We start from the raw sequence: 14,755 nt of genomic DNA, 5'->3' as shown, positions 1-14,755 counted from the left end.
TAGGTGTATTTGCAGGTGATACTGCAAGAACCAAGAAATTTATTTACATTAATGAAATAAAGAAATGGGGAAATAGAGTTAAGAAGCAATTTAAAAAGAATGGAATTTAACATTTTCTCTTGCCAAAAGCCTGTGTTTTTCCAGCTAATTTTGTCAGGTCTTCTATTATGAAAAATTTGACATGATTACAAAAGCAGAATCGGTGCCCTTTCACCTATTTGATGCAGAACCAGCAGTCAACAACATGTAAATGACGACTCAATTATGCAGGCCAACCATCCTGGCTGGAAAGGAACATGTCTTTTTGCAGGTAGGGGCACAAGAATCTGCTAGTTCAGGAGATCAGCGGATCAAATCTCAACGGCTCAAGGTTGACTCAGCCTTTCATCCTTCCAAGGTGGGTAAAATGAGGACCCAGATTGTTGGGGGCAATAGCTATTTAGTATACTGTCTTTGGTGTAAGCCGCCCAGAGTCCTCGGAGAGTGGGCGGCATAGAAATATGATTAATAAAATAAGAATAAACCATGGCTGTCAGGATGGCATGGATGGCTATATTCCAGCCTTTTGTCTCTTCATTAGATGGGTCATGTTTCCAGTTCCTGTAGGTTCAAAGTTAAAGCCCATAATAATAGCTATATATCCTGAAGCTCCTAGTCATGGTAAAGAAGGCAGATAGAGAAATTGGAATGTTTCTTAGCTCTTCTCCAAAGTTCAGCTGCCAGACAAGTTCCCAAGACAGCCTCAGATTCAGGCTGCCTGCTAAGGCTGTCTTCTCTGGCCCTCTACCTATGGACAGAATATATCCTTGAGCTAGTTCTGCAAAGCCATTTCAGTGGTCTAGAGTCGTCATGGAATAGTTCCAAACTTGGGTCCTGTGTCTGAGTCCTGGCTGCTACAGATTTTCCTATCTGTTTTACAAAGTGAACATGGCCGAACCAAATGTTTTCCCACACAGGCTGCCCTAGTGAGAAAAAGACTTGACTTGTAAGAATGAGGATGCACACCATCACAAGCATAAAAATCCCCATTCGTTGTGTTTTCACTCAACTACCCTCACTGCCCGTGATGGGTGTAAAACAAGGATCAAGACAGTGAGCTATACATATAGTCCTTGGTTAAGGAATGGAATTTGGATGAGAATTTCCATCACTAAATCATGCAGTTGGTTTCTCACTTTTTGCCTAACTCTAAATGGCTGCAACGTTTTTAACGATCCCGATTTTCTTCCATGAGACAACGCAGCGGGGCCGCAACTTTTGATTTCTTCCCTGCCTGCCCTGTGCATGCAGAGGCAGCAGGAGAATATGGAACAAGGGGCTCTCCCACTTTCTAGGACTCTGAACTTGATGAAGTTTTTCGTGTCTCCACACACGGTCCAGCCCATGGAAGAAAAGCCACCCCCCCTTACTGAACTCTGGAGTCAGGTCTTGATCTCCTTCCGTGCAAAGTTTCCTTGCAGCCTCTTGGACTTCTGGAAAGGCTAAGCCTAGGGCTCGTAGTGAGGGAGGGGTGGGGGTGGGGAGTAGAATCAGGAACTGTAGAAAGAGCTTTCACACTTCTCTGCAAAATGCCCCACGAGGGTCTCGGACCTGGTGAAAGAGCTCATGCTCAGTTCCCTCCTGAACCGGGTTAGGGCAGTCGTGCCTTTTCAATGGCTACCTGGGGAGCCCCCTCATGGATCCTGTGTACAACACCAGATGGACACTGCCAGGGTGTAGGACAAATCGTCATGTTCCATGTGGGCCTGGGATGATGGGCACTGGAGTAGAAGGAAGGGCTCCCTCTAACATTGCCTGTCTACAGCAGGCAGCAATTTCCAGACTTTCCTATTTTTAATGTCTAAGAACAATCTGTGAACTTGTGAATATTGAGAAAATCTCTGTGGAGGCTCAAAAGAAACAAGAGCCTCTCTTTGAAGCCCAGGTTGTGTCACGTGGTTGTTGGCAAAGTCAGCCCTGAAGTGAGGAAAGATAAGAGGGCTGGCAGAGTCACAGGATGGGAAGTGAAGGCTTAGGACAGGGGTATCAAACTCAAGGCACATGGGCCTGTGATGAGGTCAGATCCAACCCACGTGGCCATCCTGGAAACTGTAAGGAGCCGGCCCATGTTGCTTCACCCTGGCCCACGCCATCCAGTTTGTGTGCGTGCAAACAGGCGGCAGTGGGAGCACACGCACACAGGCTCAATTCTCCGTCAACATGTGCAGAGCAACAAAAATAGTCTGTGAAACTATGGTAAAAAGAATAGTTCAGATCTTCCAATTTCGCAAGATCTTTTTTTTTTTTTGTGAGAAGTTGGAAGATGTGAACTAATTTTTATTATATCCCCACAGACTACTTTTCTTGACCTACAGGCGGTGGTGGCGGAGCTGGAAAGGTTAGTGAAGGGATGTGTATGCCCTGGGGGTGGGGGGCGATGGTTGGCATGGGTGGCCTGGCTGAAGGGCCCTCAGGTAAGTCAGTGGGGGGCACCCCTTGCCTTGCTTCATCTTCCACCCCCCTACCTTTTTGCTTCGTCTTCGTTCTTCGCCACTTCTTCTTGCTCACTGCCGTAACAGGAGGTTGAGCAACGTACTGGTGCTGCAGCCACAAAACGATGTAGTGGGGGTGGAGGATGAAGGAAGGCAGAGGGTGCAGGGCTGCCTCCCCCACCCTGCGCCAGCTTACCTGAGCGCCCCCAACCAGGCCATCAACATTCTGACAACTGCTTCATCTTGTGGCTGCTCCAGCTCGGTCCAGGACCCCATTTGCGTTGCTCAGCCTCTTGCTCTATTGTGGCAGCGAGCAAGAAGCGACCTGCTGACCACGCGGGGTCTTTGATGGGATTTCTGGAGTCGTCACCACGAGGCAAGGCAGTTGTCAAGACATTGATGGATTAGCTGCGGAGTCCTCAGGTAAGCTGGTTCATGGGGCAGCTTCGCACTTCATCTTCCACTCCCCCACCGCCTCATTTTGTCTTCCTTAGAGAAGTACCCTGCCGGCCAGACACTGAAGTGACACCATTACTGCTGCAGTGAGAAAGAGCAAGAGAGTGATCCAATCCAACCTCTATTTATGTGTGTGTGTCAGTGGAGAGATTCAGCCAGTTCTCCCAGATCGCATGAACCGGTAGCAGTGACTGTGGGAGCCTCTGCCCACCTGCCCAGACATAATGCGTGACTACTGCACATGCACAGAAGGCTGTGTGCATGCGCAGAGGTGGCGCATGCGAGCACGGGTGTTCACATTTACAACTTGGTAGGGAACGTAAGTGAATCCCACCTCTGGTGTGAGTCTGTATGTGTGCGTGTGTGTGTGTGAGAGAGAGAGATAGAGGCACCGAAAGCAACTGAAGGTAGAATGGCTGTCGCTGCCCCACCTCACTTCTTCCCGCAGGAAGAGCCTGCTCCCCGACCCAGCCACTGCAGGCCCCTGGACTACGTCCCCAAACCTGCCCAGTCACCACCCATGAGAGGAATGTCATGTTGGCCATGGCCCTGGGCCACACCTAGTCGGCCCCGACCACCCCTGCCCCCCCCCTTCCCGGCAGGACAACCAAAATACTGATCTGGCCCTCAATAAAATGGAGTTTGACACCTCTGGTTTAGGACAATTAAGATTTGTATTGATGTTTTATTTCCATTATTTCAGTTGCCTTTTCAAATTCATGTCTCTGGGTAGATAACAGCAGTTCAAAATAGCAAGTGGTGGCAGCAAAAATGGGAAGAATTTTTCCCAGAAGAAAAGATGTTGCTTGAAAAAGGACGCATCAAAAGGAAACAAGTTCCAAAATGGAGAGAAAGCTCAAACTCATGGAAGTTTTAGAAAATTTACCTCACAACAAGCGTCATGATGGAGAGATGAATGGGAGAATGGTGTCTCATAGGTGACAGGAGGAAAAGTGGAATTACAAAATGCAAGAAGGCAAAACTTGAGAAATACACATAAAATTCAAATTCTATGAGGCAAAAAGAAAAATGGATTCATTTTGGTTTTTCAGTCGGGAAGACAGCTCAGGAAATATGAGTAGGATGTTGAAAGAGAATGTCAGTGAAACAGATTAAACGAAGTACCAATTTTCTTCTAACCAAAAGAGCTGAAGACTCCCAAGGTTTCAAGATTAGTGTGGATTTGAAGGTGACACTGCAAGAAGAACAAAGAGATTTATTTACATTAATGAAAGAAAAAAACAGGGAAGTAGAGCTAAGAAGCGATTTAAAAAGAATAAAATTAACACTTCTCTTTGCCCAAAACTTGGTTCTTTTGAGCCCATTTTTCTCAGTCTTCTATAATGGGAAAAATTGACTTAATTTTTGATCAGTATTTGAATAAATAGCCTGAGTCTCTGAAAACCTAAAGTATTCTTACCCCTCCTAATCCTTCCAAAAGTTCCTGTGGGTTTAATTTTAATTCATTAAAAAGAATTTTAAAATGTCTCATGGACAACCATACCAATGATGTTTAATTTTATTTATATCCAAAATTAATTTTATTCCAGTCTAATTAAAATCCAATTAATTTCAATTAAACCCAATTTATTTAAAATGAATTTAGTGATTTCCTTATTATCATGTCATAGAAAGACAAAATAGCTATAGCTATAGCACTTAAACTTATATACCGCTTCATAGTGCTTTACAACACTCCATAAATGGTTTACAGAATCGGCATATTGCCTCCAACAATCTGGGTCCTCATTTTACGGGTCTCAAAAAGAGTGGAAGGTTCAATCAACCTTGAATTGGTCAGAATCAAATTCCTGTCAGTCAGCAGAAATAGCTTGCAATACTGCATTCTAACCACTGCACCACCATGGCTCTAATGCTTCAAAAAGTGTCTTTGAACACGGATTTCACTTCCCATTCTGGTTTCTTTTGTGGGAGGAATTCATCATTCTGAAATTCTTTTCACACGATACGTTGATATGTACGTTATCTTGTTCTATTGCATTTGGTTGAATGTTGAATTCCCAGACAGTAATCCTCAACTTAAGAACAGTTCGTCTACTACTGTTCAAAGTTAGAACTGTACTGGAAAAAGTGTCTTACAACCATTTTTCACACTTATGACTGTTGAAACATGATCATAGGATTTACATTCAGATATTTGATAAATCACTCACATTTATGTTCTGGGGTCATATGATCACCTTTTGTAACTTTCTGAAGACCTGAATCTGACCAGAATCAGAAGCATAATCAATTGAAAAGCCAGATTCACTTAATAATAGTGTTACTAACTTACCTACTGCAATGATTCACTTAACAAATGTGGCAAGAAAAGCTGTAAAATAAAGCACAACTCACTCATTTTGCTTAGCAATGAGAATTTTGGGCTCAACTAGTCATAATCCTGTATTTCTATTGAACCTCTTCCCACATTTTCTTTATTGATATGGTTTCTCCTGTGTGGATCCTTCTATGGCAAGTAAAGAGTGTTACTCCTTGTAAAGCTCTCCACATTCCATGCATCCATATGGTGTCCCCCCCAAATATGGATTCTTTCATGCGAAGTGAGATCACAACTCTTTTCACACTCCATGCATTGATATGGCTTCTCACCTGTGTGGATCCTCTTGTGCGAATTAAGATGACCGCTATGATTAAAGCTCTTTCCACACTCCTTACATTGATATGGTTTCTCTCCTGTGTGGATCCTTTTGTGGGAGGTAAGAGCAGAATTCCACTTAAATCCCTTTCCACATTCCACACATTTATATGGCTTCTCTCCTGTGTGGATCCTTTTGTGGGAAGTAAGATGACCACTACAAGTAAAGGTCTTTCCACACTCCATGCATTTATATGGTCTTTCTCCTTTGTGATTTCTTTGATGCTTTATAAGAGATTCATAATAACAGAAAGTTTTGCTGCACTCCATGCATTGATATGCCTTCTCCTCTGTATGAATGCTTTTATGGTGAATCAGAGCATATTTGCTACTAAAGCTCTTTCCACACTCCTTACATTGATATGGTTTCTCTCCTGTGTGGATCCTTTTGTGGGAATCAAGACGACTGGTAAAAGCAAAGGTCTTTCCACACTCCATGCACTGATATGGTTTCTCTCCTGTGTGGGTCTTCTTGTGGGAATCAAGACGACTGGTAAAAGCAAAGGTCTTTCCACACTCCATGCACTGATATGGTTTCTCTCCTGTGTGGGTCTTCTTGTGGGAATCAAGACGACTAGTAAAAGCAAAGGTCTTTCCACACTCCATGCATCCGTATGGTTTCTCTCCTGTGTGGATCCTCTTGTGTGTATTAAGAGAAGTGTTACGAGTATAGGTCTTTCCACACTCCATGCATTGATAAGGCTTCTCTCCTGTGTGGACACTCTTGTGGGAATTAAGACTACTGCTTTGAGCAAAGGTCTTTCCACACTCCGTGCATTGATATGGTTTCTCTCCTGTGTGGATCAAGTTGTGGGAATTAAGATTACGGCTACGAGTAAAGGTCTTTCCACACTCCATGCATTGATAAGGCTTCTCTCCTGTGTGGACACTCTTGTGGGAATTAAGACTACTGCTTTGAGAAAAGGTCTTTCCACACTCCATGCATTGATATGGTTTCTCTCCTGTGTGGATCAAGTTGTGGGAATTAAGATTACTGCTACGAGTAAAGGTCTTTCCACATTCCATGCATTTATAAGGTCTTTCTCCTTTGTGACCCCTTTGATGTCTTATAAGAGAATGATTATAACAGAAGGTCTTTCCACACTCCATGCATTGATATGGCTTCTCTCCTGAGTGGATCTTTTTGTGGGAATTAAGATGACCGCTATCAGTAAAGCACTTTCCACACTCCTTACATTGATATGGTTTCTCTCCTGTATGGATCCTTTTGTGAGAGGTAAGAGCTGAATTCCACTTAAATCTCTTTCCACATTCCACACATTGAAATGGTTTCTCTTCTGTGTGGATTGTCTTGTGGGAATTAAGATCACTGGTACAAGTAAATGTCTTTCCACACTCCATGCATTGATATGGCTTCTCTCCTGTGTGGATCCCCTTATGGGAATTAAGATTAATCCTATAAGTAAAGGTCTCTCCACACTCCATGCATTTATAAGGTCTTTCTCCTCTGTGAATCCTTTGATGTCTTATGATGTCATATTTCCTACTAAAGCTCTTTCCACACTCCATGCACTTATATGGTTTCTCTCCTGTGTGGATCCTCTTGTGGGAATTAAGATTACTGTTATGAGTAAACTTCTTTCCACAATCCATGTATTTGTAAAGTTGTTCTCCTTTGTGATTCCTTTTGTGAGTTCTAAGAGAGTCATTATTACAGAAGGTCTTTGCACACATCCTGCATTTATATGGTTTCTTTTCTGAATGTGTCTTTTTATGACAAATGAGATGACCGGATTTATTAAAGCTCTTTCCAGATTCCATGCATTGATATGGTATTTCTCCCGTATCGATGTTTGTACGGTTAGGAAGCCAATTGACCCGAGGAAAACCATTTTTAATTCCACTTTGTGATTGCTTTGTTTCATCACTCTTTGGTTGCATCTGATCTGCAAATTTCCCCTTTTCCCTTTTCTGATGGATGGATTGGCATTCCTCCTTCCAATTCTTATTCTCTTGCCCATTAAAGCCTTCAAAAAGAAAAATGAAAATGAAATGTAGCAAGAATGGGGAACAATCAAACCTTTTCTTCTGAAATTCAGCCAAAGAATCATTAATATATTTTGGCTGCTTTGTTGGCAAACATGAAGATTCTAACTAAGATTTTAGCAAGTGTATCAATACTGATCCTTATATAACATATAAATGAATGTAAGACACAACCCTGATCCAAGCTTTGACCTGGGACTATTCCATGATGCCACAAACTCCTGAAGTCCATTGGACACGGTATCATACTCAGTCAACAACATACCTACCAGCTCCCCAACTTCATTGGAAGTCTCATCCACACTTGTCTCTAGAGCAGAATCTTTGAAAGCCAAGGGGAATTTCTGGATGGCAATAGCCCCCACCCTCAATTAGGCTGATGCCAAACTTGGTACACAAATGGGGCATCTCAGAGAAGGGACATCACACTCAGGAATCATCCAGTCTTGGTTATAACAACTCAGGCCCATCGGGGAGCCAGTGACAAGGTGCAGGTATGAATACTGAACCCTAGTAAATAGAACCTTGCTCAAGAGTTGACATCATACCTATGTGTAGTCTGTCCCTCAGATTCTCACTAATATCTTCAGTGGCATGATATGTTGTATTTTATGAGCAGAAAGCATTGAAAAAACCAATTCCTTTATGTAAAAAGGAATGCTATGTGGTTTTCCAATTTTTCTTTCAATAAATTTCATTCTTCTATAAATTTAGTTTGGGGAAACATTTAACACACTAGGCTAGAAACAGTGAGTACTAGTTCAGCCTTTAGGGATGAATGGTGGCTGGGTGACTTTGGGTATTATTATTTACAAAAAATAAAGTCAGGATATTAAAAAAAAGTGATGTTTTATTAGTAATCACATCTAAGCCCCCCACCCCATGACGTTTCTATGTTTCTGAGCAAAGACAGGGAGTCTTAGCCAGAGAAGCCAGATTCTTGGAATTTTCCAGCATGACTTCTCCGTGGAGAGCTTTTTGGTCAGCGTCCAGTTGAGACCACTCCTCCTTGGAGAAATGCACAGCCACTTCCTCAAAAGACACATCACCCTGAACAAGGAAACAAGTTTTCCTTTTAACAGATAATCCCAAGAATGATTTTCCAGTTTTCTTCCACCAACAGAGAGAGATCCAGTGAACAAAATTGGCATCTTCTGCAGAATTCAGAATGAGATCACTTGTAATAATATATGTCTATGGAGATTCTCAGTCACCAGGTCACGGTTGTCCCAAATGTTTTTAAAAAGGAAAAAAAGTATTTTTTTTAATGGTATGTGAGAACAACCCTGAGAGACAGAAGAAAGAGCCTGAATGATGACAACAATTTGGTCAATGAAATCTGATGGCAAAGCGAAAGAGGTGGAGAAAGCATCTCACAAAGGATCCCCTCAGAAGGGAGAGATAGCCAAGGCTGCATATCGGTTTTGAATGCAGATGTCAGATTCATACTGCTTAGAAACAGCAATTTATTACAATAAACTCTAGAACAAAATGAAATCCATCCAAGATTCATGGACATTTTCTGATCTTTTTCCTTCTTACCTGAAGTAATGGTTCAGCCAGTCCTTCAGCCCCACCACAAAGAGGAGGAGATTCTAAAATTTCCAAGGACAGTTTTCTTCCCTCTGTAAGGCAGGGAAAAATGGTGCAGGCAGATTTGTTATGAAGAGAGAGATTTCAGTCAAGAGGAACAAAAAAATCAGCTAAATGTTACATGGCACAGAAAGAGCTTTTCTTACCTGGCATAGTGTCCTGACTTTGCTCATTGTGTAAAGTCTCCCTGAACAGCAGCTCTTGAGAAGACCTGAATGAATCTTTCCTCCCCTTAGGATACTCAGTCACAGCTTCCAAGGATTTCTGGAGAACAAGTGAGGTGAGAAACAAAGAAAGAGTATTAATGAATTATCATACTGCACCTTTAAACCAGCAGACCTCACTGTTCATTTCTGGAAGAATAATGGAACAACAGTCCACAGGAGTTAATAATCCCAGAAAGCTCTGCAAAAAAGGAATTCACAAGTTCAGAGAGCTCCTCTTTAGATCTGCTAAGACTACATTCACACACCTGCAAGTCTTTTTGCCTCTTTTCCTCCTCCTGGGTCAGCAAGAAGCCTTCGGCCAGGGCCACCGCCTGGGAACTGGTCTCCGCTCCACACTCCCGCACCCATTTCTCCATCTCTGGGGGAAGGACAGCCAGGAACTGCTTCAGGAGCACCAAGTCCAGCATCTGAGCCTTTGTATGTTTTTCTGGCTGCAACCACTGATGGCAAAGACGGTGAAGCTGACTGCAAACATCTCGGGGACTCTTCCCCTCCTGGAACTGCACTTTTCTCAAGTGATAATATTCGATCTCTGAACTGTTGGCTTCCTCTTCTTGGCTCTTCTGCCCAGAATTTGCCCCATTCTTCCCCCAGCTCCAAGGTTGAGTAGCTGCAGGGCCTTTTCCAATACCTGTATCTGCTGGGCTTTGTCCCTCCATTTTCTCTAATTTCTAATCCAGATCCAAAATGGATGGATGGATCTCCCCAAGTGTTACTAATCAGATGAAGTCTGGCCAAACACCTAAAGGTCATTCAGCCCTCTTTGAACACAAGATAGTCTGGACTGCAGAGGAACCAGGAAAGATTTCCAATTTATATATCTGAAATGCAAAATACAGCCTGTTCAATATGGTGAGATGACAAATCTGAATACAGAGTAACCTCTTCCTCCAAAAAAAAAAAAAAAAAGAAAAAGAAAAAGAAAGAAAAGGGGGTATATTATTAGGAAGACTGACTACAGGGGGGCTGGGTGCTTAGCAACACAGGTATTTGGCCTGCCAGGGAGACAACCTGCTTCTTGTTTGAGACATGTAGCAGGCACAGGGCAGTACAGAAAAAGAAGCAGAAGTGGTGCTTAATTCTATTACTGGCAGAAGCAAAACTATTTTTATATAAACGAAAGAGCAGTTAAACTAATTCTACTGATACTAATATTATGTCCCACTAACTCTACCTATTCTATTATTATTATTATTATGTGCCTTCAGCACAATTGAAATCTTAAATCTGTTAGTTCACAAACAGCAGTTGAGATGAGAACCCCATCAAACTACGGGCCGAAACTCCTGGGGAAACTCCAGAAGGCAGAATTAAGAAACCATGGTCCAATACATACAGAACTAATATCTCAATGAATAAACCATCCATGCATTAACATGATGTGGAGGATCTTGTGATGTGCTGGAAGAACCAGTTGGTGGTGAAAGGGCTGGAAACCGGGAAACCGAGTTCCAGTCCTTGCACACCTTCTATCCAATTTCTTGCACACGGAGTTGCAGCCTTGCATGCAAAGCCAGCAGGAGCGACTTCGGCAGGGCGCTTCTCTCAGCCTAGGAAAGAGGAGGAGGGGGAATCCCCTTCGGAAAACAAGGCAAGAAATTTGCAGGAAATTGTCCAGGAGTCAAGACTGATTTGAAAGTAGAAATTTGTTTTGCAAAGCCGATCTCTCTCACCACCAACCCCCCGCGCCCCCTTGCAGGATTTTTTCCCAATGAAAAGAAGGGTAAATGGATCCCTTGGTTTCTGCGATCCTGATCCCCCCAAAAGGAGCAGCGCGATGGTCCGGACTTTGCTGTCTCCCCTGCCTGGCCCGTGCATGGACTGGGGGGGGGGGAGTGCAGGGGAACATGGGACCACGGGATCTCCCTTTCCCATAACTCCGAACCTGATGAAGTTTTGCAGCGTAACAACGTCTGGATCTCCATCCGTGGAAGATTTCCCTGCAAACTCTTGGACTTCTGGAGAAAGTCAGCCCAAGGCTCACAGCGAAGAGGAGCCGGATCGGACACGGTGGAAAAGCCAGATGCGATCCCAGCCTTTTCTGGGGGAAAAAAAAAGGGGGGGGGGTTGGGCACGGAGAACACTTGTAACGGGGAAAGCAGAATGCGCATGCTCAGTTTTTTTCGAAAGCGGGAGGGGGCTCTGCCCGGCTCTTCCAACGGCTACCGAGGGAGCCCCCTGGAGGATCCTGCGAACGATGCCAGAGGACACGCAGGGCATCATGTTCCATGTGGGACTCGGATGCTGGGCTTTGGGCTAGCAGAAAAGTGTCCCTCTAACATTGACTGCCTAGAAAGGCCGTGTCGTCTCCAGAGGCGGCAGTTTAAAGATTTTCCTCTTTTTAATGTCTAAGAACCATCTGTGGTCTTGCCAACAGTGAGGAAAATCTCTGTGGAGACTCATAAGCCGCTTTCCTCAAGAGCAGCTTCTCTGCTGAAGGGTCTGAAGGAGGCCTCAAAAACGAGCAAAAATCCTGTCAGAAATGGCAGGGCTGTCAAAAGACAAGAAACAAAGCCTCTCTTTGAAAGACAAGCTTCTGTGTTGTGGTTGTTGGCAAACTCAACCCTGAAGTGATGGAAGATATGGGGGCTGGCAGAGACACAGGGAGGAAAAAGATGGGAAAATTAAGATAGGAAAATTAAGGCTTGTTTGACTGTCTTTACTGAGTTCAATTATTACAGCTTCCTTTTCAAAATCATGTCTCTGGGCAGCCAAGGAGAGTTGGAAGCACTAAGAGGCAGCCTGCAATAATAAAAATAATCCTGAGAGAAAAAAGGCACCAAAAAGAAATCAAGTTCCAAAATGGTGACAAAACTGAAACTGGACCTTTTAGAAATTTTACCTCAAAACAGGTCCGATGATGGAGTAATGGAGAATGGAACATTTAAATCTCATGTGTGACTGGAGAAAAGGTGGAATTACAAAACTAGGAAAGGCAAATGTTGAAAAGAAAATATATGGTTCAAATACTATGAGGCAAAAAAAAGAAAAGACAATAGTTTTATTTAAGTATTCACTCAGGAATACACCAGGAAATATGAGTAGGAACCTTAAGACCTTTGGAGTAAAAGAAGGTGCATTTTTTTCTAGCCAAAAGAAATGAAGAGTTTACTGTTTTGTAGGTGTATTTGCAGGTGATACTGCAAGAACCAAGAAATTTATTTACATTAATGAAATAAAGAAATGGGGAAATAGAGTTAAGAAGCAATTTAAAAAGAATGGAATTTAACATTTTCTCTTGCCAAAAGCCTGTGTTTTTCCAGCTAATTTTGTCAGGTCTTCTATTATGAAAAATTTGACATGATTACAAAAGCAGAATCGGTGCCCTTTCACCTATTTGATGCAGAACCAGCAGTCAACAACATGTAAATGACGACTCAATTATGCAGGCCAACCATCCTGGCTGGAAAGGAACATGTCTTTTTGCAGGTAGGGGCACAAGAATCTGCTAGTTCAGGAGATCAGCGGATCAAATCTCAACGGCTCAAGGTTGACTCAGCCTTTCATCCTTCCAAGGTGGGTAAAATGAGGACCCAGATTGTTGGGGGCAATAGCTATTTAGTATACTGTCTTTGGTGTAAGCCGCCCAGAGTCCTCGGAGAGTGGGCGGCATAGAAATATGATTAATAAAATAAGAATAAACCATGGCTGTCAGGATGGCATGGATGGCTATATTCCAGCCTTTTGTCTCTTCATTAGATGGGTCATGTTTCCAGTTCCTGTAGGTTCAAAGTTAAAGCCCATAATAATAGCTATATATCCTGAAGCTCCTAGTCATGGTAAAGAAGGCAGATAGAGAAATTGGAATGTTTCTTAGCTCTTCTCCAAAGTTCAGCTGCCAGACAAGTTCCCAAGACAGCCTCAGATTCAGGCTGCCTGCTAAGGCTGTCTTCTCTGGCCCTCTACCTATGGACAGAATATATCCTTGAGCTAGTTCTGCAAAGCCATTTCAGTGGTCTAGAGTCGTCATGGAATAGTTCCAAACTTGGGTCCTGTGTCTGAGTCCTGGCTGCTACAGATTTTCCTATCTGTTTTACAAAGTGAACATGGCCGAACCAAATGTTTTCCCACACAGGCTGCCCTAGTGAGAAAAAGACTTGACTTGTAAGAATGAGGATGTAAGCACGAGCACACCATCACAAGCATAAAAATCCCCATTCGTTGTGTTTTCACTCAACTACCCTCACTGCCCGTGATGGGTGTAAAACAAGGATCAAGACAGTGAGCTATACATATAGTCCTTGGTTAAGGAATGGAATTTGGATGAGAATTTCCATCACTAAATCATGCAGTTGGTTTCTCACTTTTTGCCTAACTCTAAATGGCTGCAACGTTTTTAACGATCCCGATTTTCTTCCATGAGACAACGCAGCGGGGCCGCAACTTTTGATTTCTTCCCTGCCTGCCCTGTGCATGCAGAGGCAGCAGGAGAATATGGAACAAGGGGCTCTCCCACTTTCTAGGACTCTGAACTTGATGAAGTTTTTCGTGTCTCCACACACGGTCCAGCCCATGGAAGAAAAGCCACCCCCCCTTACTGAACTCTGGAGTCAGGTCTTGATCTCCTTCCGTGCAAAGTTTCCTTGCAGCCTCTTGGACTTCTGGAAAGGCTAAGCCTAGGGCTCGTAGTGAGGGAGGGGTGGGGGTGGGGAGTAGAATCAGGAACTGTAGAAAGAGCTTTCACACTTCTCTGCAAAATGCCCCACGAGGGTCTCGGACCTGGTGAAAGAGCTCATGCTCAGTTCCCTCCTGAACCGGGTTAGGGCAGTCGTGCCTTTTCAATGGCTACCTGGGGAGCCCCCTCATGGATCCTGTGTACAACACCAGATGGACACTGCCAGGGTGTAGGACAAATCGTCATGTTCCATGTGGGCCTGGGATGATGGGCACTGGAGTAGAAGGAAGGGCTCCCTCTAACATTGCCTGTCTACAGCAGGCAGCAATTTCCAGACTTTCCTATTTTTAATGTCTAAGAACAATCTGTGAACTTGTGAATATTGAGAAAATCTCTGTGGAGGCTCAAAAGAAACAAGAGCCTCTCTTTGAAGCCCAGGTTGTGTCACGTGGTTGTTGGCAAAGTCAGCCCTGAAGTGAGGAAAGATAAGAGGGCTGGCAGAGTCACAGGATGGGAAGTGAAGGCTTAGGACAGGGGTATCAAACTCAAGGCACATGGGCCTGTGATGAGGTCAGATCCAACCCACGTGGCCATCCTGGAAACTGTAAGGAGCCGGCCCATGTTGCTTCACCCTGGCCCACGCCATCCAGTTTGTGTGCGTGCAAACAGGCGGCAGTGGGAGCACACGCACACAGGCTCAATTCTCCGTCAACATGTGCAGAGCAAC

General features: G+C 43.8%; 2 protein-coding genes and 1 long non-coding RNA gene across 4 annotated transcripts in view; 1 reads left to right on the top strand and 2 right to left on the bottom strand.

Annotated features, from left to right (window-relative positions):
* LOC148115844 (uncharacterized) overlaps positions 1-7,589 on the top strand; it is an 81,135-nt gene extending 73,546 nt beyond the window's left edge. Inside the window, exon 2 of the long non-coding RNA XR_015731794.1 lies at positions 2,782-7,589. This is a non-coding gene — a long non-coding RNA (uncharacterized LOC148115844). The remainder of the gene's footprint in view (positions 1-2,781) is intronic.
* On the bottom strand, positions 3,583-9,218 carry LOC148115843 (uncharacterized). Of its 2 annotated transcripts, none has more exons than XM_087884247.1 (2): positions 5,541-7,488; positions 3,583-4,122 (listed from the first exon to the last, which is right to left on the bottom strand). In XM_087884247.1, the coding sequence occupies exons 1-2, from the start codon at positions 7,486-7,488 to the stop codon at positions 4,100-4,102; spliced, it is 1,971 nt and encodes a 656-aa protein (XP_087740373.1). In that variant the 3' UTR covers positions 3,583-4,099. The 2 variants fall into 2 exon arrangements, with proteins under 2 accessions (XP_087740373.1, XP_087740372.1); XM_087884246.1 differs by lacking the exon at positions 3,583-4,122 and adding an exon at positions 9,136-9,218 and having other exon boundaries at positions 4,124-7,574.
* LOC148115842 (zinc finger protein 215-like) lies at positions 8,485-10,072 on the bottom strand. Its single transcript, XM_087885255.1, has 4 exons — positions 9,758-10,072; positions 9,333-9,450; positions 9,136-9,218; positions 8,485-8,643 (listed from the first exon to the last, which is right to left on the bottom strand). The coding sequence occupies exons 1-4, from the start codon at positions 10,070-10,072 to the stop codon at positions 8,485-8,487; spliced, it is 675 nt and encodes a 224-aa protein (XP_087741381.1).
* Positions 10,073-14,755: the final 4,683 nt, after the last annotated feature.

Source organism: Pantherophis guttatus, chromosome 2 (assembly GCF_059756535.1).
Source record: "Pantherophis guttatus breed Tessera chromosome 2, ASM5975653v1, whole genome shotgun sequence".
In the NCBI taxonomy this organism is placed as follows: Eukaryota; Metazoa; Chordata; class Lepidosauria; order Squamata; family Colubridae; genus Pantherophis; species Pantherophis guttatus.
This window is presented reverse-complemented; position numbering and strand designations above follow the sequence as displayed.